The sequence below is a fragment of the Pristis pectinata genome, chromosome 12 (assembly GCF_009764475.1).
Source record: "Pristis pectinata isolate sPriPec2 chromosome 12, sPriPec2.1.pri, whole genome shotgun sequence".
NCBI lineage: Eukaryota > Metazoa > Chordata > Chondrichthyes > Rhinopristiformes > Pristidae > Pristis > Pristis pectinata.
Window position 1 is genome coordinate 20,289,011 of NC_067416.1, and position 27,940 is coordinate 20,316,950.

Genomic DNA, 27,940 nt, shown 5'->3' on the forward strand with positions numbered 1-27,940 from the left:
CCCTACATATTTGCTTCTCTAATTCCCACTGACTATTGGGGTGGCCTATAATACAATCCCAACAAAGTGATCATCCCTTTCTTATCTCTAAGTTCCACCTATATAGCCTCACTGGATGGTCTCTCAAGAATATCCTAAGTACTGTTGTGATGTTCTCCCTAATCAAAAACACAACTCCCACCTCCTGTCTTACTTCCACCTCTATCATTGCCAGTAGCATCTTTACCCTGGAAGATTGAGCCCCACCCCTCCCTCAATCATGTTTCTGTTATGGCTATAATATCCCAGTCCCATGTACCAATCCATGCCCTGAGTTCTTCTGCCCTACCTGTCAGACTTTTTGCATTAAAATAAAACTTTAATACTTTACTCACTCCCTGTCGAGCCCCTACCAGTCCTGTCACTGAACTTGCTCTAACGTTTATGTTAGCCTCAACTTTCCCATCTGCCACATTACTGCTTCGGATCCCACTCTCCTGCTGTAGTTTAAACCCTCCCTATAGCACGAGTAAATCTCTCCACCAGGATATTGGTTCCTTTCCACTTCAGGTGCAGCCTGTCCCTCTTGTACAGGTCCCACCTACCCTTGAAGAGAGCCGAAAGATCCATATACCTGAAGTCCACTCTCCTGCACCAGCTCCTTGGCCGCATATTTAACTATACTATCTTCCTATTTCTTACCTCAATAGCCCATGGCGTGGGGAGTAATCCTGAGGTTGCAATCCCAGAGGTCTTGCATTTTAATTTATTACCTAACTCCCTAAATTATCTTTGCAGGACCTCATTTCACTTCTAGCCTATGTCATTGTTACCAGTATGGACCATGACCTCTGGCTGCTCACTCTCCCCTTTCAGAACATTCTGTTCCTGCTCCGAGACATCCTGGCACGAGGGAGGCAACGCACCATCCTGATGTCCTGCTCACGGCCACAGAAATGTCTCTTGGTGCCCCTGGCTAAGGAGTCCTCTGTCACTATTGCTTGCCTAGACTTTACCCTACCCTGTTTTACAACAGAGTCAGTTGTAGTGCCACTGATCTGGCTGCTCTTGCTATTCTCGCAGAGAGGCTATGCCCACCCACCCCCCTACTCCCCTTCTCACTGTGTCCACTGGTATACTTGTTTGAGAGGGGGATAGCCACAGGACACTCCTGCACCACCTACCTGGTAGTCGCCCATTTACCTGATTGAACCTTTGGTGTGACCACCTCCCTGAAACGGCTATGTATGACACCCTCTGCCTCCTGTATGCTACTTGGTGAGTCCAGCTGCTGTTCCCACTGATTCGTGCGGTCTGAGGGGAGCTGCAGTTGGACACACTTGCTGCAAACGTAGTTGTCGGGGACACTAGATTGTTCTCTGATCTTGCACATCTGTTAGGGTTTTAAGAGAATTTTTTGGTATGTCATTCCTGGACTTTTTTTTTCTTTGTAAGGTAGTACCCAGTTGATTTTTATTTTTAGATCACTCTTCTACTTCAAGTTAACTTTTACATTTCAAACTCTCTGTGATGGAAGCAAATGCTATTATAGCCATGTTCATGTTAGAATCAGACAATAAAAAGTTCTGGTGCATTGGATTTGATAATGATTTCAAAGCTTGTCTTTGCTTTTCCCCAAAGTACTGAGTGATTTTCCAGGAGGGAAATAGTAATATGTTTTGGTATTTGTAATAATTGTCTGTTTTGAATCCCTCTTAGTTTGTCAAATTTTAGTGAAGATTTTTATTGAGACGTCATTGTTTTGTTTTCAGATGACTGGCTCAAATGAATTCAAACTAAATCAATGTCCTGAGGATGGAATATCCGCTATTAAGTTCAGCCCTAACACCTCTCAGTTCCTCTTGGTGTCATCCTGGGACTGCACCGTCCGTTTGTATGATATCACATCGAATAATATGCGCCTAAAGTACCAACATTCAGCAGCTGTCCTGGACTGTGCTTTTCATGTAAGGGACTATTCACTTTGTCATTGAATTGTGATTACCACATTAGTTTTGAGTAACAAAAAATGCTTCCTCTTTTAACATTCAAGCCATGTGATAACAAAAATGTTCATTTATTATGAACTGGGTTGGGGTGTTATATTTTGTGTATGTAAATAAACTCGTATATGCTCTCAAGTAATTTTAATCCCCCCTTGATTTATTCTCCATTTCATTTTTTTGCCATCACTTTTGCATTTTGGTTCTGAGTTTTTTTTTCCATCCACATTTTAAATTCCTCTTAAAGGTATTGGTGCAAGCTCAAGTTCTAGCCTATACTGTCTATATTTTAGGATTCCAAAATTTATCTTTTTCCAATCTCAACCTCCTATTATTTAATTCCTTTAATTCCAGTATATTTTTTCATGCATCAGGAGCACTCTTGAGAATTATTTCCCTTGAAATTCATATGTTTAATATATAGAGACTGGAGCACAAAAATATAGACTGTTCTGTACAGTACCAATATAGTGCCACTCTGTTAGAAATCTCTTATTTGGATGAACTGTTAAATTCAGACTGTACACTCTTGGATAGATGTAAAAAAAATCTTATTGAATTTTTGTGGTTTAGGGGATTATCCCTGGAGTCGTGGCTGATTTTTTTTAATCTCAATGTGAAAACAGATTTTCTGGTTATTATATTGGTATTTGTCGGAGTTGGCTGTTTGCAAATTGGTTTCAGTGCTCCTATTTCACAACAATAACTACACTTCAAAAGATGCAGAAGTGCACTAAAATTGTGAAATTACAATGTAGGTACAAATAAAGACAAAATGCTAGACAGACTGTTCCTTTGGAAAGGGAAACAGAATTCGTGTTTCAGGTCAAAGGACCATCAGTAGTTCTGCCTGATTTGTTGAATGTTTTCAGCATTTTTGTTACTTCAGATTTCCAGCATCTGCAGTATGATTTTCACTTACCAGTTAGGTTTTTCTTTATTTTGTAAGTGTAGAAACTTCCCTTCTGGTGTCTCCGTTCTAATTCTGCTTACTGCTTTCAATACCATTCATGACTTATGGTTGTTAACTTTCTGAAATCTTTTGTACTTGTGTCACAAACCAGCAACAAAAGAAACACACTGAGCATGATTCAGTGTTAAAAACTATTTTATTAATCACTACTTATGATAATACGTAAAATAAAAGTTAAAAAAAATGTTAGTATGTTAGAATTCAAAAATGTTAAACCTCGAACGTTAACCCCAAAACTAAACTCTTCGTGTGTGTGTGTGACTAAGTCCAAAACTCCCAGTTCCTGAATGGTTCTTAAAGTTCAGTTCCGCAAGCCATAAGGTGAAACATGAGCAAGGGCTTCTTCAACAACCACCGTTGTCTGAAGATAAGATGTAGATGTAGAAAAACATAGAGAGAGTACATACGAAATCCAAATGTTCCACGATGGAACCCAAACGACACTTCAGTGTTTACTCGGTAGTGACTTCCTCACCCCGAAAAGCATCCGAACCGTGGTCGTCCACATACAAATACCTGTTTCCTTCTACAGGTCAGCAACAAAGTGAACTCCACCGGATTACTTCCAACTTCCATACATGGATTTCAGTGGCAAACACAGTTATTGTTTCTCATCCATCGATAGAGAAAACAAGCAGGCTGGTGTCTCTCTCCCTTCTCTCTCTCTCCTTCTAACTTCTTCAACAACGTCATTACGTCCTTTATCTTCTATTGACGTAAGCACACCCCACACACACACACACACACTCTCTATCTTAAAGGGACTTTCACTGAGTCCGTAACACCTCCCACCTAAAAAAAAAAATTTTTCCCAAGAAAAATTTAACCGCGCATACAGTTAGTAATGTTAATAATTATCATGCTACACAACTACAGACTATCAGATTAGTACAGATACATGTTTCCCATTTAACATCAAGAAAGACAATCAGCAATCACATTATCTTTGCCTTTAATGTGAGTTATCATGAGATCAAACTCTTGCAAAATTAAACTCCAGTTTAACAGCCTTCTGTACTTGTTTTTGACTCGGCTCAGAAACACCAATGGGTTATGATCTGTATACACAGTCAATGGTTTCTGAGCAGTGCAAACATATACACTGAAATGTTGCAAGGCTAAAACAAGCGACAGTAATTCTTTCTCTATGGTGGAATAATTCTTTTGATGCTCATTAAATTTCTTTGAAAAGTAAGCTACAGGATGGTCAATATCATCAAGGTCACCCTTCTGCAACAACACAGCTCCTGCAGCTTCATCACTGGCATCTACTGCTAATGAAAATGGCTTTTCAAAGTCAGGTGTTTTGAGCACAGGATGGTAGCATAAAATGGCTTTCAGCTTCTCAAATGCTTCTTGACAAGAATCTGTCCAAACAAACTTTACTCCCTTCTTCAGAAGATTAGTTAGGGGAAGAGCAATATCAGCAAAATTTTTACAAAATTTTCGGTAATATCCAACCATTCCCAAAAATCTTCTAACAGTCCTCGTACCTGTGGGAATAGGGAACTCAGATATCGCTTGAACTTTTGCCTGAACAGGAGCTTGCTTGCCTTGACCTACAACATAACCAAGATACGTCACAGTGGCATGGCCAAATTCACTTTTAGCCAAGTTAACTGTAAGGTTAGCCTTGGAAAGTCTTTCAAACAACCTTTCTAACGCAGAGATGTGATCCTCCCATGTATCATTCCCAGTCACTAAGTCGTCAATGTAGGCATCTGTATGTTTTAACCCATGAATCACTGAATTAATCATTCTTTGAAATGTTGCCGGAGCATTTTTCATTCCAATGTTAGTATGTTAGAATTCAAAAATGTTAAACCTCGAACGTTAACCCCAAAACTAAGCTCTTCGTGTGTGTGTGTGTGACAAAGTCCAAAACTCCCAGTTCCTGAATGGTTCTTAAAGTTCAGTTCCGCAAGCCATAAGGTGAAACATGAGCAAGGGCTTCTTCAACAACCACCGTTGTCTGAAGATAAGATGTAGATGTAGAAAAACAGAGAGAGAGTACATACGAAATCCAAATGTTCCACGATGGAACCCAAACGACACTTCAGTGTTTACTCGGTAGTGACTTCCTCACCCCGAAAAGCATCCGAACCGTGGTCGTCCACATACAAATACCTGTTTCCTTCTACAGGTCAGCAACAAAGTGAACTCCACCGGATTACTTCCAACTTCCATACATGGATTTCAGTGGCAAACACAGATATTGTTTCTCATCCATCGATAGAGAAAACAAGCAGGCTGGTGTCTCTCTCCCTTCTCTCTCTCTCCTTCTAACTTCTTCAACAACGTCATTACGTCCTTTATCTTCTATTGACGTAAGCACACCCCACACACACCCCACACACACATACACACACACTCTCTATCTTAAGGGGACTTTCACTGAGTCCGTAACACTTGATCCTTTGTTTTAATACGCCTCGGCCTCTGGGATGGAGGGGTAAATGGCCCATGTTTGAATTTTGTTTGTAGCTACAAAATGAATGTCTATATCTCTGATAACAATTTTTCCTATGCATAACTTTTTATGATGTCACCAGGATAACAAGAATTTTGGCCTGTGACTAGCACTCAGTCTTTGAATATATTGTTTGTTTGTATTGTACTGTATTGTTTTTGTATTCTGTTCACTTGTAATGCTTTGGTGCTTTGCCTAAGAGAATTACACAGATGTTATTCTCATTCATGCAGCCATCATGCTAATTCATTTTTATTCAATACATGTTTACACTGAGAAAATTTTAATTACTGTGAAGAATGTTTGCATTTTTTGATATCGACTACAGTTTGTTGTTAGCCTCTGGATTGAAAAGCCAGTCTAAATACTTCTACAAATCCATTTTGCATCCTCTGCTGCCTCTTTAAATGAACTGACATATGGTCTTGGAACTTAAGGTGATATAAACATGTCCAATTTGTGAATGGAGTAAGTTACCTGGAGGGGCAAATTGGTTACATTTCCTCAGAGCACAGGTTTACATCTGATTTTCTTCTTTCACCCCTTTGTGTATTCTCTGCTGCAATATCTGTTTTAGGCCATTTATCCCCTTGGGGAATTAAATTCATTCCTGTGTGCCTCCCAGTAACTGACATCAGTGTGACATTAAAATTTGCTCCTGTAGTAGGTCACAACTTTTAATAATATTTAGAGCAAATGGTGTGCTTGAAATATGGTTTCAACAACGAATGGAACGCTTTGCAATTCTTGACCAATTATTTTGAGTGCAGCATTAGGAACTGTAATTTAAATACTAATCATTGTTTTTGAATTCTTAATGCATGAATTAGCAGGAGATGAGCAAAATGTTAAGGATAAATAGCAGGTTTTCATTGAATCCTTTACAGAATATCATAAAGTGGCTAATCTATATTGTAGTGTTTTAGTTAAATTGAGGTAGGTGCATTTTTAAAAGTATAGGAGAACTTTTAAAACAAAAAGCACAGATGTTGGTAGTTTATTGAAAATGTTTAGTTAAAAATCCAGTTAGGTTGTATACTAAATTGAAAGCGGAATTCAGGGAATACTCAACAGGTCAGGCAGCTACTGGAGAGAGAAACAGTTTTTATGTTTTAGGTCCGATTTCTTCATTCTGTTGGGGGGGAAGGTTATAAATCAAATGTTTTTAGTTGAGAAGAGGGAGAGTGGAGGTGGAAAGAACAAAATGAATGATAGGCTGAAACTGAATGACACGTGGTGCAGATTGAGAGTGGTTTTAAGTTTTTAATCACAGTTGTTCTCTCTGGAGAAGATAAAGGAGAACAAGAAAAAAGGGAAAAGAAAATGCTGGAAATGTAGAACAGAACAGAACATCGAACAGTATAATACAGGCCCTTTGGCCCACCAGGTTGCTCTGACCTTTAAACCTCGCCTAAGACTATCTAACCCCTTCTTCCCACATATCCCTCTATTTTAAATTCCTCCATATGCTTATCTAGCAATTTCTTGAATTTGACCAATGTACCTGCCTCCACCACCGCCCCAGGCAGCGCATTCCATGCCCCAACCACTCTCTGGGTAAAAAAAACCTTCCTCTGATATCTCCCTTGAACTTCCCACCCATTACAAGAGGGCATGGCTTTAAAGTATTGAGTATTGGTGCCCTGGGAAAGAGGTGCTGGCTGTCCACTCTATCTGTTCCTCTTAATATTTTGTAGAACATGGAACACTACAACACTGAAAACAGGTCATTCGGCCCTTCTAATCTGTGCCAAAACTTTATTCTGCTAGTCCCATTGACCTGCACCCAGTCCATAACCCTCCAGACCTCTCCCATCCACGTATCTATCCAATTTATTTTTAAAACTTGAGAGGTGCCCGCATTTACCACGTCAGATGGCAGCTCGTTCCACACTCCCACCACTCTCTGAGTGAAGAAGTTCCCCCTAATGTTCCCCTTAAACCTTTCCCCTTTCACCCTAAAGCCATGTCCACTTATACCTATCTCTCCTAATCTAGGTGGAAAGAGCCTACTCGCATTTACTCTGTCCATACCCCTCATAATTTTGTAAACCTCTATCAAATCTCCCCTCATTCTTCTACGGTCCAAGGAATAAAGTCCTATCCTGTTCAATCTTTCCCTGTAACTCAACTCCTGAAGACCCGGCAACATCCTAGTAAATTTTCTCTGCACTCTTTCAATCTTACTGATGTCCTTCCTATAGTTAGGTGACCAGACCTGCACACAATACTCTAAATTAGGTCTCACCAATGTCTTGTACGACCTCACCATAACATCCCAACTCCTATACTCAATACTTTGATTTATGAATGTCAGGATGCCAAAAGCTTTTTTTTTTACAACCCTGTCTACCTGTGACGTCACTTTCAGGGAGTAATGTATCTGAACTCCCAGATCCTTTTGTTCCTCCGCACTCCTCAGTGCCCTACCATTTACTGTGCATGTCCTACCTTAATTTGTCCTTCCAAAATGCAATACCTCACACTTGTCTGCATTAAATTCCATCTGCCATTTTCTGGCCCATTTTTCCAGTTGGGCTCTGTCAGTCTCCTCTCATCCTCCTCTCCAAAGAGTAAAGCCCTAGCTCCCTTAATCTCTCCTCATAATGCATATTCTCTAAACAAGGCAGCATCCTGGTAAATCTCCTCTGCACCCTTTCCAACACTTCCACATCTTTCCTATAATGAGGCGACCAGAACTGGACACAGCACTCCAAGTGTGGTCTAACCAGAGTTTTGTAGGGCTGCATCATTACCTCGCAGCTCTTAAACTTGATCCCATGACTTGTGAATGCTAACATCCCATAAGCTTTCTTAACTACCCTATCCACCTGTGAGGCAACTTTCAGGGATCTGTGGATATGGACCCCCAGATCCCTCTGCTCCTCCACACTACCCAGAATCCTGCCATTAACTTTGTACTCTGCCTTGGAGTTTGTCCTTCCAAAGTGTACAACCTCACACTTCTCCGGATTGAACTCCATCTGCCACTTCTCGGCCCAGTTCTGCATCCTATCAATGTCCCTCTGCAATCTTTGACAATCCTCTACGCTATCCACAACACCACCAGCCTTTGTGTTGTTTGCAAACTTGCTAACCCACCCTTCTACCCCCTCATCTAAGTCATTAATAAAAAAAATCACGAAAAGCAGAGGTCCTGGAACCGATCCTTGTGGGACACCGCTAGTCATAGCACTCCAATCTGAATGCACTCCCTCCATCACAACCCTCTGCTTTCTACAGGCAAGCCAATTTTGAATCCACATGGCCAAGCTTCCCTGGATCCCATGCCCTTTGACCTTCTGAAGAAGCCTACCATGTGGAACCTTGTCAAATGCCTTACTAAAATCCTTGTAGAGCACATCTACTGCACTACCCTCATCAATCTGATCACCACCTCAAAGAACACTATCAGGCTTGTGAGACATGATCTGCCCTTCACAAAGCCATGCTGGCTGTCCCTGATCAGACCATGATTCTCCAAATGCCCATAGATCCTATCTCTAAGAATCCTTTCCAGCAGCTTGCCTACCGCAGACGTAAGGCTCACTGGTCTGTAATTCCCTGGACTATCCCTACTACCTTTTTTGAATAAGGGGACAACATTTGGCACCCTCCAATCCTCCAGTACCATTCCCACGGACGACAAGGACTCAAAGATCCTAGCCAAAGGTTCAACAATCTCCTCCCCCGCCTCGCGGAGCAGCCTGGGGAATATTCTGTCAGGCCCCGGGGACTTATTTGTCCTAATATTTTCTAACAGCTCCAACACATGCTCTCTCTTGATATCAATATGATCTAGAACATTAACCTTACCAACACTATCCTCAGTGTCATCAAGACCCCTCTCCTTGATGAATACCAAAGAGAAGTATTCATTGAGGACCTCACCCACTTCCACAGCTTCCAGGCACATCTTCCCACCTTTACTCCCGTCATCCTTTTGTTCTTCACTTAAGTGAAAAAGGCCTTGGGGTTTTCCTTAACCCTACTCGCCAAGGCCTTTTCATGTCCCCTTGCTCTCATCAGCCCCTTCTTAAGTTCCTTCCTTGCTACCTTATAATCCTCGAGCCCTAGCTGATCCCTGCTGCCTAAACCTTATGTATGCTGCCTTCTTCCTCCTAACTAGATGTTCCACTTCTCTTGTCACCCATGGTTCCTTCATCCTGCCATTCTTTCTCTGCCTCACCGGGACAAATTTATTCCTAACGTCCTGCAAGAGATCCCTGAACAACAACCACATCTCCATAGTACATTTCCTTTCAAAAATGTCATCCCAATTTACACTTGCAAGTTCTAGCCTTATAGCCTCATTATTTGCCCTTCCCCAATTAAGTATCTTCCTGTCCTCTTTGCCCCTATCCTTGTCCATGACAATGCTAAAGGTTAGGGAGCGATGGTCACTGTTCCCCAACTGCTCACCCACTGAGAGATCTGTCACCTGACCCGGTTCATTACCTAATACTAGATCTAATATGGCATTCTCTCTAGTCGGCATGTCAATATACTGTGACAGGAATCTGACCTGGACACACTTAACAAACTGCTGCATCTAAACCTTTGATACTAAGCAGGTGCCAATCAATATTTGGGAAGTTGAAGTCTCCCATGATTACAACCCTGTTATTTTTGCATCTTTCCAAAATCTGCCTCCCGATCTGCTCCTTAGTATCCTTACTGCTACCAGGGACCTATAGAATACTCCCAGTAGAGTAACTTCTTTCTTGTTCCTAACTTCCACCCATACTGACTCTACAGAGGATCCTGCTACATTATCCACCCTTTCTGCAGCTGTAATAGTATCCCTGACCAGTGACGCTACCCCTCCTCCTCTTCTCTTCCCCACCCCCCCCATCCCCCCTCCGTCCCTTTTAAAACACTGAAATCCTGGAATATTCAGTATCCATTCTTGCCCTGGTGACAGCCAAGTCTCTGCAAGAGCCACAATATCATAGTTCCATGTACTTATCCAAGCTCTCAGTTCATCACCCTTATTCCTGATGCTTCTTGCATTTAAGTAAATGCACTTCAGCCCACCTTACTACTTTGATGCCCTATACTCTGCTCCTCCTTCCTCAAAGCCTCTCTATATGTTAGATCTGGCTTTACTCCATGTACTTCTTCCACTGACCTATCCCTCTGGTTCCCATCCCCCTTGCAAACTAGTTTAAACCCTCCTGAACCACACTAGCCTGCAAGGATATTGGTACCCCCTCGAGTTCAGGTGTAACCCATCCAATCTGTACAGGTCCCACCTTCCCCAGAAGAGATCCCAATGATCCAAAAATCTAAAACTTTGCCCTCTGCACCAACTCCTCAGCCATGCATTCATCTGCCATCTCCTCCTATTCCTACCTTCACTATCACGTGGCACTGGCAGCAATCCTGAGATTGCTACCCTTGAGGTCCTGTTCTTCAGCCTTCTGCCTAGCTCCCTAAACTCACTTTTCAGGACCTCATCTCCCTTCCTACCTATGTCATTGGTACCAACATGTACCACGACTTCTGGCTGCTTTCCCTCCCGCTCAAAAATGCTATGGACCTGATCAGAGACATCCTGGACCCTGGCACCTGGGAGGCAACATACCATCCGGGATTCTCGCTCATGTCCACAGAACCTCCTGTCTGTTCCCCTGACCATCGAGTCCCCTATCACTGTTGCCCTCCTCTTCTCCTCCCTTCCCTCCTGAGCAGCAGGACCAGTCCCAGTACGAGAGACCTGGCTATTGCCACTTGATCCCTGTAGGTCATTCCCCTCAACAGCATCCAAAGCGGAATACCTGTTTTTGAGGGGAACAGCCTCCGGGGTCCCCTGCACTGTCTGCCTGTTCCCTTTCTCTTTCTCTCCTCTGACAGTCACCCATCTATCTGTCTCCTGGACCCTAGAAGTACCTGCTCTAAATGGGGTGACTGCCTCCTGATGCACAGCATCTCCATAACTCTCTCGCTCCCTGATGCTTTGCAGTGTTTGAAGCTGCGACTCCAGCTCATCAATTCTGAGCCAGAGTTCCTCCAGCTTCAAGCACATACTGCAGATGTGGTCACTGTGCACCCCAGCAGGGTCCACTAGCTCCCACATCATGCAGCTGCAGCACATTGCCTTGCCCTCCATCTGAACTATGTTTCCTACCTAGCTGTAGTCTACTTAAAAGTTATAACAATAACAGTAAACCTTACACTTACTTACCAGCTACTCACCAGTGTTGTTGCAGATGGTCTCCGCCTCTTGATGCTGAAGCCTGTTGTGCCAAAGCCAGTCACTCTGACTCTGTCCACTCCGACAATGGCCGCTCCGCTTGACAATACCTATTTTTTATTTGCCCTCCTAAATTCTGCAAGAACAAAAAAGTCTGCAAAAACGCATGAAACACACAAGCTTTTTAAATACTTAGTCCGTACCTTTTCGGGACCCGCTGCTCTAACGTCTCCCGGGCCGATTCTATGGGAAAAAGCCCGCGCAAACACTCAAGCCTTTTTAAATACTTAGTCCGTACCTCTTTGGGACCCGCTGCTCTATCATCTCCCAGGCCAATTCTATGATGTGTAAAATGCTGCAGATGTTGAAAATCTGAAACAAAGTAATGCTGGAAATATTCAGCAGGTCAGGAAAGAAAAATGGAGTTAACATTACAGGTTGATGACTGTACAGACTAGAAAACAAATAATCTAAAATTGAGTCCTTGGTATTGTAAAAAGCCTGGTGGGAAGGTGAAATGTTCCACGTACTTGGTCATTGTTGGCAAAATGTAAGAAGTCGAAGATGGAGGTCAGAGAGAGTGGGGCAGAGAATTAAATTGACAGGTGACTGAAAGCTGACAAGACAAGATGGAAGTGTACTGCAAAGTGAACGCTCAATCTGTGTTAGGTTTCTCTGGTGTAGGGGGAACCATGTTGAGAGCAGTGAATGCATTTCACTGAATTGGGAGCAGTCACGTTTTCCTTCAACTATATGAAAGTTTGGATTCCTGGGTGGTCAGAAGGAAGAGATAAGAGGGCAAATGTGTTTCTCCTGCAGTTGGGAAAATTCTATGAAAAGAGGAGTTGGGTATTGGTGGAAATAGAAGTGTGAGTCAGACACAGAATGGAAATAGGCCCTTGGGCCTACTGAGTCTGCACATATGTTAATCTTACATTGATAGCATTTTTTAATTCACCCCACACTCTCATCAACTCCCTCAGATTTTACTGCTGACTTGCACACTAGAGGCAAATTAGTGTCCAATCAACCTTCCAAGCTGCATGTCTTTGAGATGTTGGAAGAAACCAGAGGAAGCCATGTGCTCATCAGGAGAATGTGTAAACTCCATGCACCTACAGCTGAGGCCAGGATTTAATTTGTGTCTCTGGCATTGTGAGGCAGCATCTCTACTAGCTGCACCACTGTACTATTGGAGTTGTGGATGGAATAGTCCTCCCTTCCCTTTAAACTGTCCTAGGGGATGTGGCAGTGGAATCAGGTTGAACATGGCAGAAATTGGAGGATAATCTGTTGAATGTGTAGGCTATTGGGGTGGAAGATGGTGACAAGGGAGACCCTTGCTGTGATCCCTCCTCCCAACCTACCTCCCGTAAGACCTCAGTACAATTTTCGTGGTTTCTGCAGCTCTGTCATATCTCACCTGATGATGACACCTTCCATATTAGTGTTTCTGTGATGTTGTCTTTTCTTTAACTATAGTTTTCCTTCCTTCATATTTAAAGAGATCTCAACTGTGTTTTTTCCGTTTTCTGCATTTCTGTTCTCACTCCCTTCACCATCACGGAAAGGAAAGGGTTCTACTTGTTCCTGCCTTCCCACCATCTTGCTTCTGTGGCTCTTCCTCTAATTTCTATCATCACCAGATACATTTTCCCCTCCCCCCCACTTGCAGCATACTGAAGGGACTATTCCTACTACAACTCAAGTGGTTCCCTCTTATGTTTCTGCTAATGCTGCTCCTCACCCACTTATCGTTGGAACTGCAGGAGATGCAACACCTATCCCTTTACCTCTTCCCACCATCGAGGAACCTAAATAGTCCCATTATGTGAAGCAGTGTTTCATTGTTGGTACTTACAGTTTTTGCCTACATTCACTTCACTTTTCATGCCATTACTTCCTTTGCACTGGAAAAATCAAAGGCAGATTAGGCAACTACTTTGTAGAGCAACTCCCTTTAGCTCTCAAGAGTGACCCTGAGCTTCTATTTGTCACTTTAATTCTTCATCCTACTTTCATTTCTACATCTTTTTTTGGCCTTTGGCATTTTTCCAATGTCTCATCTTTTATGCATATTACAGCCCTTAGGACTCAATTTAATTCAGCAGTTTCAGATAATCAGTTTTCCAGTTGATCAAACTGAAATGTTTACTTTGTTCCTTTCTCCATAAATGCTGCCTTACCTGTTGAGTATTTTAGCATTGTTTTATTTTGCATATCAAGCAGTTAGTATCTCAATTTCAGCATGGTTTTCTTTACCACCTCCCTGTTCTTCTCTTTCATCTTTGGTTTATATCTCCTCCATAAACATCAACTGTGATTAGCAATTACCCTCTCAGCTGGCATTGCCAATACCACCTTTGCTATTTATTCTCTGTTGATCTCCAGCCTATCACAGAGATTCTCTTTTGTTCTCACCTCCCTTCTCCCTTGTCTGCAACTTTAAACATGTTTGATTTCCCAGTTCTGTTGAAACATCATTGACCTGAAATGTTAATTGTTCCTCTCGCCACATACAGGTATGTTGCTTGAATTGCTAATAATTTCCAGCATTGTTTTTATTTCAGATTTCCAGCACCTACAGAATTTGGTTTTGTATTTAGGTAATAGGCAGATTGTTAATTTTTTATTATTCACTCTAAACAGGATCCAACTCATGCATGGAGTGGTGGATTGGACCTTTCACTGAAAATGCGTGACTTAAACACGGACCAAGGTGAGAAATGTTTGTGTTAAACATGTTGCGTAAGGAGGTGCATAATGTGATAGAATACTCTTTTGAAGTGGTGTAGGGACAGCAATGAATTTAATCGCCTTTCATGAGGTTATTCTTTAATGTAATTAAAGTGGGGAAAGAATACTTGAGCAAAAATTATTTAAATTATTTTAATTAAATTCCAAATCCAAATCAATTTCACTGTTCACCTGCAATTCATATTTGCTGCTTATTTGGTTTGTGCTAAACAATTTGTGAATGAGAACATCTGCTAGTATCAGCAGCTTGAGGTGAGTGGAAAAATAATGGAAGACTAGTTTATACTAATTTTGGTCTTTGAGATCCCATGGTATATATCTGTATAGCTAGTGCAGATGGGAAAACTGAATGCTGTACTGTACATTGTCTAATTAGAAGGGCTTATCTCAAGAACCTTCAGAATATCATCCATGATACAAATGAGTTTTTAAAGTTTGCTTTTGTTAAACAAAATAGTCACAGTTTGTGTTGGGACAAATATTGTGTTTCCTTGATGTGATGCTCATGTCAGTTAATTTTATCTTTCAAATAGAATCTGTTGTGGGTTCCCATGATGCTTCGATTCGTTGTGTTGAATACTGTCCAGAAGTGAACGTAATGGTCACTGGAAGTTGGGATCAAACAGTCAAGCTGTGGGATCCTAGAACACCGTGCAATGCTGGGACATTTGCACAGCCAGAAAGGGTACGCAGTGCTATTGTTATAAAATAAATATTTTAAATAAAACCTGACTGTTGAACACCATATAAGCAAATATATGGTTGTAGCATTTCTTAGACCAAAAAATGCAGGTTATTCAAAATGCAGTGTTTTGAAACCTGGCTTTGGAAGTGCAAGTTGGATTGTTATTTATAAATCTGTTCTTGTCCAAAAGTGTATATTCCCCTTGTGCAGAAGGTAAATTCATGACTTGTTAGTGTTTAAAATATTAAGTGAATTGGTATGTTAGACAAACTGAGTCCTCCATATTCAGAACAAAGATGGACAATTTTGAAATTAGAGCTAGGTTATTCAGGGATGATGCAAGAAAATATTCCTCCTTGCACGGTAAAGAAAATCTACAACTCTTGTCACCCAAAAAGCTGTTACAGCTGGATGAATAGACATTTTTAAAACACACTTCTGACAAATTATTAAGGGTAATACATGTAATGTGAGTAGATGCTGTTAATGATCAGCAGTGATGTAACTCACTGGCCAAACTGGCTTGAGGAGGCTGAATGATCTACTCCTTCTATGTAAAATTTTGTTTGCAATGAACTTGCCTTAGTTTTGTATTGGTATATTGAAATTTATCCATGTCTTTGCCTCGAGTAATAAGGATAATTGATTATGTTCCCATTTTCATATGTAAAATCTTTTCCAAGTTGATTACTGAAATCTGTTTTAGAATGGGGTAAAGTTTTGTTTCCGAGTGTTGAATAATTTTGCATATGGGAGTAAAATGCTGGGAATTTGAACACATGCAGAAAATGTTGCAGACGCAGAAGAAAACGGTCAGTATCTACAAAAAGAAAGATAAGGTTTTGGTGTCCTTGACACTGACGACGTTTATTAGACTTAAGCTATCCTCATGTATCTTTTTGGCATTTTGGTGAGTTGAATAATGCCTTTGTCTAGAGGATGGGAGAATTTAACCTGTGTCCACGTGGAGTCTTATTATACATAGTTTGTATATTTTGAGGCAACAGTGGAAACATGATAAACTTCTACATTATTTATTGTTCCTCTAGGTTTTTTTTTCCAAATTGGGGTATAATTGGTATTTGCATTGTAGAACCTTAAATGTTACCAGCACACAGATGCATTTTCAATTGTCTTGAAGTAATTTTCACCTTTTGCAAGTTGTAATATATAGATAAGGTTCAAATCTTGTAGTTATAATGGTTATAATATAATGTTCAGAAGTTAACCTCCTGCCCTAAGCACCCTATTACTACATCATTATTTACTGCAATATCTACTAACTGGCCATGAAGCTATTCCATTACTCTAAGCCTAATTTTTTTTTAGTAAGATCTTTGTTTAGTGAAAATGGGTAGTGGTGAATGAGGGTATGATTTATAGCATGTTAGGTTTCAAGAGCCAGTGATGAATCTGTGACAGAATGGAGTGGAACAGACAGGCATTGTCGATGAAACTGTTTATTGGTTCACTAGGATTCATTATGGCATCAGGTTTTTTATCTGATTGAGTAATACTATTCCTGATGAATGTGTGCACAGAGTAGACTGGCAGAATCTGCATGACCCATCAGCTCTATCATTTGATTTATGAGTGCGTAGGAGTTGGGAATATCAAACTTGCAATGCGGAAAATACCTGACAACCAGTATTTCAAAAATGCACGTGAAATATATGTAATTTAAACTTGATACAAATTGCAAGCTTGAAATCAGCAAAATCACTTCTTTAAAACTGCTTATGTATGTATGTGTGTATATATATATATATATATATATATATATATATATATATATATATAGATATATAGATATATATATATAGATATAAAAGACTGTTGGTTTTCCATCTGGAATTCCAGGATGTGTATGTTATCTTAACTTCAGTGTATTATGTGGTTTTAGTCTGGTCCAATTAAGTATCAGCCCTAGCTTACCTGCCTTTGTACTGGAGGAGTTTCCAGCAAACTTAAAGCTGAGGTGGTCTTGGGCAGACTTTCTCAGATTTGTCAGATAGACCTGGTGCAAGCTTCCAGTTCAGATTAGTTTATTGTCATAAACCTCAGGGTGCAGTCAAATTACTTGCTAGCATGAAGCTCACAGAGTAAACACTATGCATGGTATTCATAAATACAACAATAAATACAATGATGAGTGCAAAGTAGCAGAATGGTGCAAAGATTGTAGTGCAAAAAGAAATGCTAAAGTGACAATAACAAATAACCAAGGGAGGTAGAATTAAGTACAGTGCCACCTTGAAATCAACAGAAAAAAATGGCTATCCACGGATGATGCAGTGCATAATTTTCACTGAGTAGATATTTTAGATATTTGCAAAGTCCCAGGAGACATATAAGATTGACTTAACTATTATATTGCCTAGCTTTTAGTTTTTGTAGATTTTTAAAAGTAAGTTTTGAAATTGTTTACCATGGTTCATCAATATCAGGTAAATGAGTGACTAATTGGGAACAGTAAAATAGAAGGTGCTGTGTGTATTGAGGCTTGAAGTTGCAGTGCTGCCTTGTAATGTTTTATTACATCAAAAATAAAATGAAACAGTAAGAAAGGTGCAGGGATATTTTGGGGGGTAGAAGAGTTGGGTATTTGCAGTATCCTATCCACATGCTTGTTAACATGTCTCAGTCCTTTCAGTTGCCTTCCATCCTTTGTAAAGTTTCCACTCTTTTGACTACTGCTGTAGCACATTATTTATACTCTATGCTCATCAATTTCTGCGGGCTCACATCTTGGTTATTTTTCATTAGGCCTTTCTACTTGGAAACCATTTCTCCATGTTTGTTGGCAACCCTCGAGTTACTTTCCTGCTATCGCCTTTGCCTTTACTCTTTTTCTTAATTGAAGCCAACAGCGTTGTACAAGTCTTTGAAAAACATCAAGGTCCATGAGATCACCAGTTTTAATCCTGTTTCCTTTGCCATCTGCACACTTGAATGACATTTTAAATTTTTTACATTTTACTTACAGCGTGGTAACAGGCCCTTCCGGCTCAATGAGTCCGCACCACCCATTTTAAACCCATATTAACCTACCCGTACATCTTTGGAATGTGGGAGGAAACTGGAGCACCCGGAGGAAACCCACGCAGACACAGGAGAACGTACAAACTCCTTACAGACAGCGACGGGAATCGAACCCCATCACTGGCGCTGTAGTAGCGTCGTGCTATCCACTACGCTACTGTGCCGCCCCTATTTTCTCCATTTAGTTTTTTCTAATTTTTCTATTTTTGCACAGAATTTGCTAGTTTTAATGAAACTGAGTTTGAGCTTGTAGTGAGAATATTTGCTGCTCACCATCCATCGCTAGGCTTTGATTAATTGCGCATTCAGGTTCACGAATGTTCATGCATCTACAATATTGTAGATATTTGCTTATCATTTAGTTTCTGACTGTATCGTCTGAAACTGAGTGATTTAGAAACATTCTGCGCTTGATCATCACACATCTTATTTTCATGTACATCCCATTTATTAGCCTGCTAATCTTTCCTCTGATGTAATAAGTCTAGTATTTAGTGAAAGGTATTGGGAGGCCCTAGGTGTTAGCTAAAATGAATGAAATGCTGCTGTTACGGACTCAGTGAAAGTCCCTTTAAGATAGAGAGTGTGTGTGTATGTGTGTGTGGGGCGTGCTTACGTCAATAGAAGATAAAGGACGTAATGACGTTGTTGAAGAAGTCAGAAGAAGAAGAAGAAGGAGAGAGAGAGAAGGGAGAGAGACACCAGCCTGCTTGTTTTCTCTATCGATGGATGAGAAACAATATCTGTGTTTGCCACTGAAATCCATGTATGGAAGTTGGAAGTAATCCGGTGGAGTTCACTTTGTTGCTGACCTGTAGAAGGAAACAGGTATTTGTGTGTGGACGACCACGGTTCGGATGCTTTTCGGGGTGAGGAAGTCACTACCGAGTAAACACTGAAGTGTCGTTTGGGTTCCATCGTGGAACATTTGGATTTCGTATGTACTCTCTCTATGTTTTTCTACATCTACATCTTATCTTCAGACAACGGTGGTTGTTGAAGAAGCCCTTGCTCATGTTTCACCTTATGGCTTGCGGAACTGAACTTTAAGAACCATTCCGGAACTGGGAGTTTTGGACTTTGTCACACAAACACACGAAGAGTTTAGTTTTGGGGATAACGTTCGAGGTTTAACATTTTTGAATTCTAACATACTAACATTTTTTTTAACTTTTATTTTACGTATTATCATAAGTAGTGATTAATAAAATAGTTTTTAACACTGAATCATGCTCAGTGTGTTTCTTTTGTTGCTGGTTTGTGACACTGCTACAAGATTGTTTGAGGAAGTTGAGTTTCTTGGTATGGGAACTGAAGTAGAAAATTTGTCCCCAATGTAGTTCAGTCATGAGTAGGGTTCCCAAGCTTCCTTAATGATTTACAGGGCAGCAAAATAGACAATTTGTGAAATTCACTGAAGCCATCAAATTGTTTGGCAGTGTTGGTAATCTGTAAGACTGAAGCTATATATTGTTGCTTTTTAAAATATTTTTTGATATTTATGCAATGAATACCTATTGATTTCTGACAAATGTACAGCACAAGGTTGAATGAGCATTGATGAGGAGACATTAAGAATTGATTATGGTTTGGTTATGGTTTTCCCTTTATTGCATTACTGACCATTGCTTGGATCCTCCCCAATCAAATATAAGACTATAAGACATAGGAGCAGAATTAGGCCATTGAGTCTGCTTGCCATTCAAACATGGCTGATTTCTTTTTCCTGTCAATCCATTCTCCTGCCTTCTCCCTGTAACCTTTTGATGCCCTTACTAATCAAGAACCTATCAACCTCGGCTTTAAATATACCCAATGACTTGACCTCTACAGCCGTCTGTGGCAATGAATTCCACAGATTCATCACCCTCTGGCTAAAGAAATTCTTCCTGATCTCAATTCCAAAGGGACATCGTTCTATTCTGAGGCTGTGCCCTCTGGTCCTAGATTCTCCCACTACTGGAAACATCACAGTTTAAAAATCTAAATGTATTGTTAGTGCTTGACATTCTCTGCCCTCTAGTGTGGGGAAGGTTTGAATGCCTTCAGGAGATAAAGGGTAAAATGTCTAAAAGAGACATTTAAGGGTGGGGTGTGGCATGGTGCGGAAGTTATGTTAAAATTCTGGGCTGAGAAAGTGTTGCGGCTGCCTCCATAGGGGAGCAGATCTACTCCTATTTTGGTTTATGTACAGTCTGACACAGATACCCTGCTAACTTACAGGGCCCTGTGCCCTACTTTCCCACAAATGTATAAAATTGTTAGGCAGGAGCAAATCATATGGCTTGTTGAGCATACTGCTCTTCATGATACCCAGAATGCAACTGTCCCATCAACTTTGCAATCTCTAGGTAGAAATCCAAATTATGGGTCAATAAAGAAAAAATGTTCTGCAATATTCTACAGAAAATTAAATGATAAATTTTATCAATAAAGCAACGACCCCTTGATGTTCCCATTTGAAGGCATAAATTGAAGTAATGGAAAATCATCTACAAGAAATGTTATCAGATGTGGCAGAAAAATAGTGGAATGTAAGACCATTAAGGATGTGTGTTCAATTTGCTTTCATTGAAGACTTTTTCAAGCTGAATACACTAATGTCAAAAATCTTAAGCACTCAATATTTTTCAAGTGTTGTTTTAATTGAAAAATGGACTCTTAAAGGACAGATTCGCAATTTTTGTGTACTGAATAACTGAATGTCACTTTAAATAGGGCTTATAATGCACAGGTTTTTGCCTGTACATAATTTTATAAGTGGGTCGAGACATTGTCTGTAAGGAGTTTGTACGTTCTCCCCGTGTCTGTGTGGGTTTCCTCCGGGTGTTCCGGTTTCCTCTCATGTTCCAAAGACGTACGAGTTAGGAGGTTGTGGGCATGCTATGTTGGCGCTGGAAGAGTGGAGACACTTGCGGGCTGCTCCCAGAACATTCTACACAAAAAGATGCATTTGACTGTGTATTTCGATATACATGTGACTAATAAAGAAATCTTATTTTGTATCATGCATTTGGTGTATGGTGTGCAATAATTTCCGAGTTTAAGCTATCAAGTATAATTTACTTCATGTGTTGGACCTTTGTATTGTATGACTTGCTAAAAGTTAATTAGCTTAAGATGGCTGCCACCAATATTAAGTAAAGAGGATGCTAAACTATCCTACCTTTCTGGGTGCTTAAAACCCAGCATAAAATGTGAAAGCATTTTCATCCTTGTTACACGTGTGTAATCTTAGAGATAATAGTTGAGTTTTTTTTGCTTCCTCCCCACACCTTCAATTTTAGGTGTACACTCTTTCTGTGTCTGGAGATCGTCTAATTGTTGGAACAGCTAGTCGTCGTGTACTGGTGTGGGACTTGAGGAACATGGGCTACGTACAGCAAAGGAGAGAATCTAGTCTGAAGTATCAGACCCGCTGCATTAGAGCATTTCCAAATAAGCAGGTAATTATATATGTTTAACAGTGCTATTTGTACTCATTGAGTATAACGTTCTATGGTTTTGTTATATTATAGTTGAATGTACACTGAATATTTGACATCTGAAATATTCTTGGGAAATGATGAGCAATATTTTGACCATTTAAGATCAGTGTATGCAGCTGCTTATAACTACCCATGCTATTCCATCTTCCCGTATCATGCTACTACCTGGCTAAAACCTAGCCCAAACAAACTTTGCAAAAGAAATCAAGCTTTTTTTTCATCTTACATCTTACAAGGGATTCTTTATCCTTGTGATCTACCATGTTCGCTTTGAAATCTAATAACAATCTCACTTACAGCACAGAAGGAGGCCATTCATCCCATATCCCCAGCTTAAAATGGGTTAATCACACTTGTCAGCAGTCAGTTGCATAACCTGCGGGTTACAGTAGTTTGTGTTCTTCCAGTTACTTTTTAGATGTGATGGAGATCTCTAATTCCACTGCTTTGTTAGGGAGTGACTTCCAGATACCCATCTCTTGTTAAATTATTTTTTCAGCTCTTCTGTACTCCTACCAATCAATTTTGATTCATATCCCTTAGTTATTGATCACTTTGCTAAGTGAAATAGATCCTTATTATTCGCCCTCCATAGGCTTCTCATTATTTTATACACTTAAATCGCCCTTCGGTCTCCTTTCATCCTAAGTAAACGAACCCAGTCTAGACAGGCTCTCTTCCTAATTATAATTCTCCAGGCCTTGCAAAATCTTCATACATTGTCTCTGCACTTCCTATCATGCTATCAAATCCTTCCTGTTTTGTGATTGGAACTATTCACAAAACATTAGTCAACTGTGATCTAACTAATATCTTGTACAGTTCTGCACCTTTTTCCAAGCCCTTGCCATCTTAACTGTGTGTGGGGTGGGGGGTTGGTAGAGAACCAAAACTTAAAAATATTTTCATATGCATATGTAAATAAGTTTTGCGCAATCCAGTGTTACACTCAGTGGTCCTATCTATACTAAAAATGTAATTTGCTTTTCCTATAACTTTGAAAGATCGACTGTTACTCTTAAGTTTTTTTTCAATATATTTTTCCAAATGTATTCCAGCATATTTCCACTTTAGGATTTTGTGTCCTATACCAATAGGTCACTTTCATCCATTTTTTGTTTTTTTTCAGTGTGGTTATTTTTATAGTTTCACTTGATTGCTTGGAAGGCAATAGTGTTTTATTGAGGTGATTGGCCAAATGACGAGTGTTACCAGCAATTCAACAGTTTTGACACCATCAATTTCTCTTAGAAAAATTGCAGTTAATCTTAATTTGTTCTTGATGTATTTAATCAGACTTGTGGATGCAGCAGGTAGGAGAATTTTTTAATTGGTTTTTAATACTGATGCGCATGAAAGCTAAAAGTTATGTTGCCAATCTGGTGATAGCCATATTTGACTCATTTTTTTGCTTTCACAACATTTTCTATTAAAAGGAAAGCTAAATTGATTATTAGATTAGAAAAACTACCAAATGATGCCTCGCTTTAACAGTGTTATTTACATTGAAATTTCAAGTTGATGCAAAGCAGTTTCACTGATGCAAATATGTAATATGAAAGTCAAAGCCAATTTAAATTGTTAATGTACTACAGTTAGGAAGTGAGATTTATATATTATTTATATGAAATTTAGTATTGTATCATGACTTAATAGCAGTGAAATGGAATTCCAGCCCTACATAAGCCAGTGGTGCCTCCATGGTCCAATAGACCTTTTAGACATGGTGTAGAGCATCTGCTATTAAGAGGAGTACTTAACAGATCTTTGTGTGTGCAGGTGAACAAAATTTCAAGCAGTCCTGCCCTACTTGCTTATACTTCATAGATATAGTTCCCTGTATTTCTCATACTTCTCTATATTCAGACTAAATTATGTACAGTAGCAGATGAGCTAAGTTATGAATAGATTCTCTTGCAGTTTCTTGAAATCATAAGATATTGGGAGGATTAACAGCTGTTGACTAATCAGACATTTTTAACCTTGTTTGTGTAATCTATGGATTTTATGTAATATTTTCTTTTTAGGGCTATGTTCTTAGTTCAATTGAAGGACGTGTTGCAGTGGAGTACCTTGATCCTAACCCAGAAGTACAGAAGAAAAAGTATGCTTTTAAATGTCATCGATTGAAAGAGAACAACCTTGAACAAATCTATCCAGTCAATGCCATTTCCTTTCACAGTGTTCACAATACTTTTGCTACAGGTAAGATATAACTTAAAAAGTTCTGTATTCATGAACTTTGCTAAAATATGAACTCCTATTTTAGTCTCAAGACTCAAGTTTTAGATTGATTGTGCCTGGTTTTAAAAAAAAACATAAGCAGTTAATTTTTTATACCATTACAATTTCAATGCGTGAATAATTTTATGTGCAAACATTTATTTGTCCCAGGCCTGATTCTTTTTTTAGACTCCCCAACTAGTGTTTTTTATTAAAGGATTTATGGCAGAAATGGTTTGACCTGTATACTGAAAACTTTGTAGCTTCTGGTGTCACTTCCCACAACATCTACTGTGCTTTCTTCGAATCCCAGCAAACAGAAAGTCAGGTGATGGAATGGTTAACACTTTTCTGTTTTTTGAATTTTGTTGTCCCAACTATGTTAGAGATATCAAATCTCAATGTGTCTTCCATTTATGTTGGTAAGTACAAGAACCCAGACTTGTGAAATTTGCTACTTTTTGGGAAATTATGCCTCTTTAAAATTATTTGGAAGCACTTTAATCTCAAAGATGTAAAATATAAACAATAGTGCATGATTGTGGATGTTTTTCAAGGTTGTAAATTTGGTCTCTAATTTTAGAGACGTTAGATTTCATATCAGCAGTTTTCAATGGTGATTTTTTTTCTTTCTAACAATGCTATAAACCAAGACCTCTTAAATTGAGCAGAGTTTAAAATTGATGGATCAGATGATTTGTTATAATACGCAATAAATTAACTGTTGGCTAGTAATTTGCCACTGGAGTACTGGAATGGCACTTTACATTCTGCTACATTAAATATTCCAATTCTTACACTAGAAGTTTATTTACAAAGAACAGTAGCTAAAATGCATCTAATTATGATTGAGCAGAGCATTTTAAAGTTAGCCATGATACTTCGTGTGCTTTGCTTAAAGAAAAAGTTCTTCATTTTCTCTTCTGAATGTTCAGTTTAAATACATTGAAGTTTGTCAGCAATAGCTAGTTTTTAAAATGGATGAAACTTGAGCAATACTTATAGGCAAATTTTCACCATGCTAAAGCACTGTATAACATTTTTGTCGACAGTTGTAGGTAAAGTTCACTTTGGGGTGTGGGGGGGGAGTTCTATGATGAGACTCAAATTTTCTTGATATAAATCAAATGGGAATGTAGTTGCTGGTAGTAATTGTAGAGAATGGATTTGATTTTCCTGGCATTAATGTGAAGAAATTAAACAACTTTAAGCAACAGACTTTTGAACCAGTTGAGAGGTGGAGGTAGCAAACTAAAGCTGCCCACCTAACCTCACTTAGTCTGCATGTGGAACCTGAACATGTTTGTGGATCATGACTGAGGGCTTAGCACATACATGATTAAAATTGTGAGATGAGATGGAAGCTATGCAATATCAGAGGTGAGCATGTGGTTATGGGAAGAGAAATGATTGGCGATGTAATGTCACAGTAAAAAGTGAGTCAGAAGGTGGGTGATTAAAATGCAATCCATGTTGATTACAAGATGTAGTTCTTGATTTTGGTCAGTACAGTTTTAGGATTGGGTAGAAGCTGGTTTAGAAGACTTCAGACAGGAAATCCAGCTTTTGAAAAGGTTACGGGATTTTGGAAAAAAGTGAGTGATAAGTAATGTTTTGAGTTTGAGATTTGCTTTGAATTTTGTGGAGAATTGTTGACCTTGAAGGTGTAGAAAACAAGCCAAGAATAAGTCACCAGGATTTCAAATTGGGTGTGTCACGAACCAGCAACAAAAGAAACACACTGAGCATGATTCAGTGTTAAAAACTATTTTATTAATCACTACTTATGATAATATGTAAAATAGAAGTAAAAATGTTAGTATGTTAGAATTCAAAAATGTTAAACCTTGAACGTTAACCCCAAAACTAAACTCTTTGTGTGTGTGTGTGTGTGACAAAGTCCCAAACTCCAAGTTCAGGAATGGTTCTTAAAGTTCAGTTCCGCAAGCCATAAGGTGAAACATGAGCAAGGGCTTCTTCAACAACCACTGTTGTCTGAAGATAAGGCGTAGGCGTAGAGAAGCATAGAGAGAGTAAATACGAAATCCAAATGTTCCACAGTGGAACCCAAACGATACTCCAGTGTTTACTCGGTAGTGACTTCCTCACCCCGAAAAGCATCCGAATCGTGGTCGTCCACACACAAATACCTGTTTCCTTCTACAGGTCAGCAACAAAGTGAACTCCACCGGATTACTTCCAACTTCCATACATGGATTTCAGTTATAGTTTCTCATCCATCGATAGAGAAAACTAGCAGGCTGGTGTCTCTCTCCCTTCTCTCTCTCTCTCCTTCTCTCTCTCTCTCTCCTTCTCTCTCTTCCTCTTCTGACTTCTTCAACAACGTCATTACGTCCTTTATCTTCTATTGACGTAAGCACGCCACACACACACTATCTTAAAGGGACATTCACTGAGTCCGTAACAGGTGAAGCTGCCATCAAATGGAAGATAGATTGGAGTAGCTGTATGGTGATTTGGACTTGTTTTTCCTTTCCAACATGTAAGGTGACTAATTGTAGATGACTTTTGGAGGAGAGTGCCGGTGAACGCCAGGTTAGTAGCAGGATGGCGGGTTGGTTAGGGAGAGAATAGAACTTTGGGCCTTAGATGCTGGTTCAGAGTTGAGCCTGTGAGCATTTGGAAAACATCAGAAAGGTGCTTAATGTATGACAAAATTAAGTTTCAGACGTATAGTAATTCCAAAATATTGATAGAGATTTTGGGAACGGTAACACTATTGAGAGAGGAATTTGCGCATGTTCTTCATAAGTGGGTATGTTTCCTAGATCCTCTGGTTTCTTTCCATGTACCAAGGATATGCTGGTAGATAAATTACCCCATGGGTAAATGGTAAAATAAATCAAAGGGAAGTTGATGGGCATATATGAGAGCATAAGTTGCAGCAGTACAGGAAAATAAAGGAGAGCAGGAATAGGGCTAATGGGATTGCTCCTCTGGGAGCTGACATGGTCCTGATGGACTGAATGGTCACCTTCCATGTTGTTATATAATAGCAGTTAATTGAGCTGCTGCCTCAGCACCAACAATCGGGATTCAATCCTGACCTCCAGTGCTGTCTGTAAGCAGTGTGTACATTCTCCCGTTGACCACATGGGTATAGACCCCCTGGTTTCCTCCCACGTCCCAAATGCGTGTGGATTAGTAGGTTAATTTCCCCTTGCACATGGGTAAATGGTGAAATCTAGGGAAGTTGACAAATACGTAGGAAGAATAGGATCAGAGAAAATGTGTGGGGGAATGCAATTATTTTGTGAGCATGCATAGATAGCCTTGATAAGCTGAATAGCCTCCCATGTTTTAAGGAAATATAGCAACAAGGGTAACACATGGGCAGAGACTAATTCATTTCCTGAAGACTTGCAAGTGGAACTGAAACCTTAATTATTTGCAAATATAGCCATTTCCGATCCTTCTGTTAGAAGGAAACTCATGAAGCAGAAAGAGGTAGCTAGGCATAGGTCTGTGCTCTGAAGAACATGTGCAGTCCTGAGATTGAAACAATCAACTTTTAACAAGCACATCTATACCCCACTATCCTAAATATGACTCCAGCCAGTGAAGAAGTTTCATTTTGATTTCCATTGACTTCGTCTTTAATAGAAACGTTTATGGAAAGGGCAATAATTTGCACTTGGGGTTGATTATTTGTGCTCATTGGGACTATTTGGTTCCAAGTAGTCCTGACAGAACTTTAATCAGGCATCTATCAACAAGTTGGTGAAAAATTGCCATTTGAAAGCACTGTCCATGACTCCTTCCATGCCTTTGTTGATAAGAGAATATACAGATGGGGTGGTTGTTGGTTGAATTGGGTTATTCCTGATTGATATTAGTGACCTGCAAAACTTTATGCATTTTAGAGTAGATGCTAGTGTTGTATCTGTTGTGGAACTGCTGGGTGAGGAGTGGAGCATGTCTTTGCTTAAAGTCAGCATATTGTAGGGTCCATAGTGTTTGCTGTGTCTGATGTACTTGTACAGAGTAAGAGTTGACTGAAGATCTGTGATGGGGACCTCAGGAGGGTGATGGGCTTCATGGAGTTGGCACATCTAGATGAAGGTGGTTGCAAGTTCCTCAGCCTTGTTATGTGCACTTACTAG

General features: G+C 39.8%; 1 protein-coding gene across 3 annotated transcripts in view; it reads left to right on the forward strand.

Annotated features, from left to right (window-relative positions):
- bub3 (BUB3 mitotic checkpoint protein) overlaps window positions 1–27,940 on the forward strand; it is a 37,191-nt gene that overhangs the window by 6,089 nt on the left and 3,162 nt on the right. For all 3 annotated transcript variants that reach the window (XM_052027833.1, XM_052027834.1, XM_052027832.1), the window contains exons 2-6: window positions 1,752–1,946; window positions 14,271–14,340; window positions 14,912–15,063; window positions 21,393–21,551; window positions 23,621–23,798. In XM_052027833.1, the coding sequence (XP_051883793.1) occupies window positions 1,752–1,946; window positions 14,271–14,340; window positions 14,912–15,063; window positions 21,393–21,551; window positions 23,621–23,798 (754 nt within the window). The remainder of the gene's footprint in view (window positions 1–1,751; window positions 1,947–14,270; window positions 14,341–14,911; window positions 15,064–21,392; window positions 21,552–23,620; window positions 23,799–27,940) is intronic.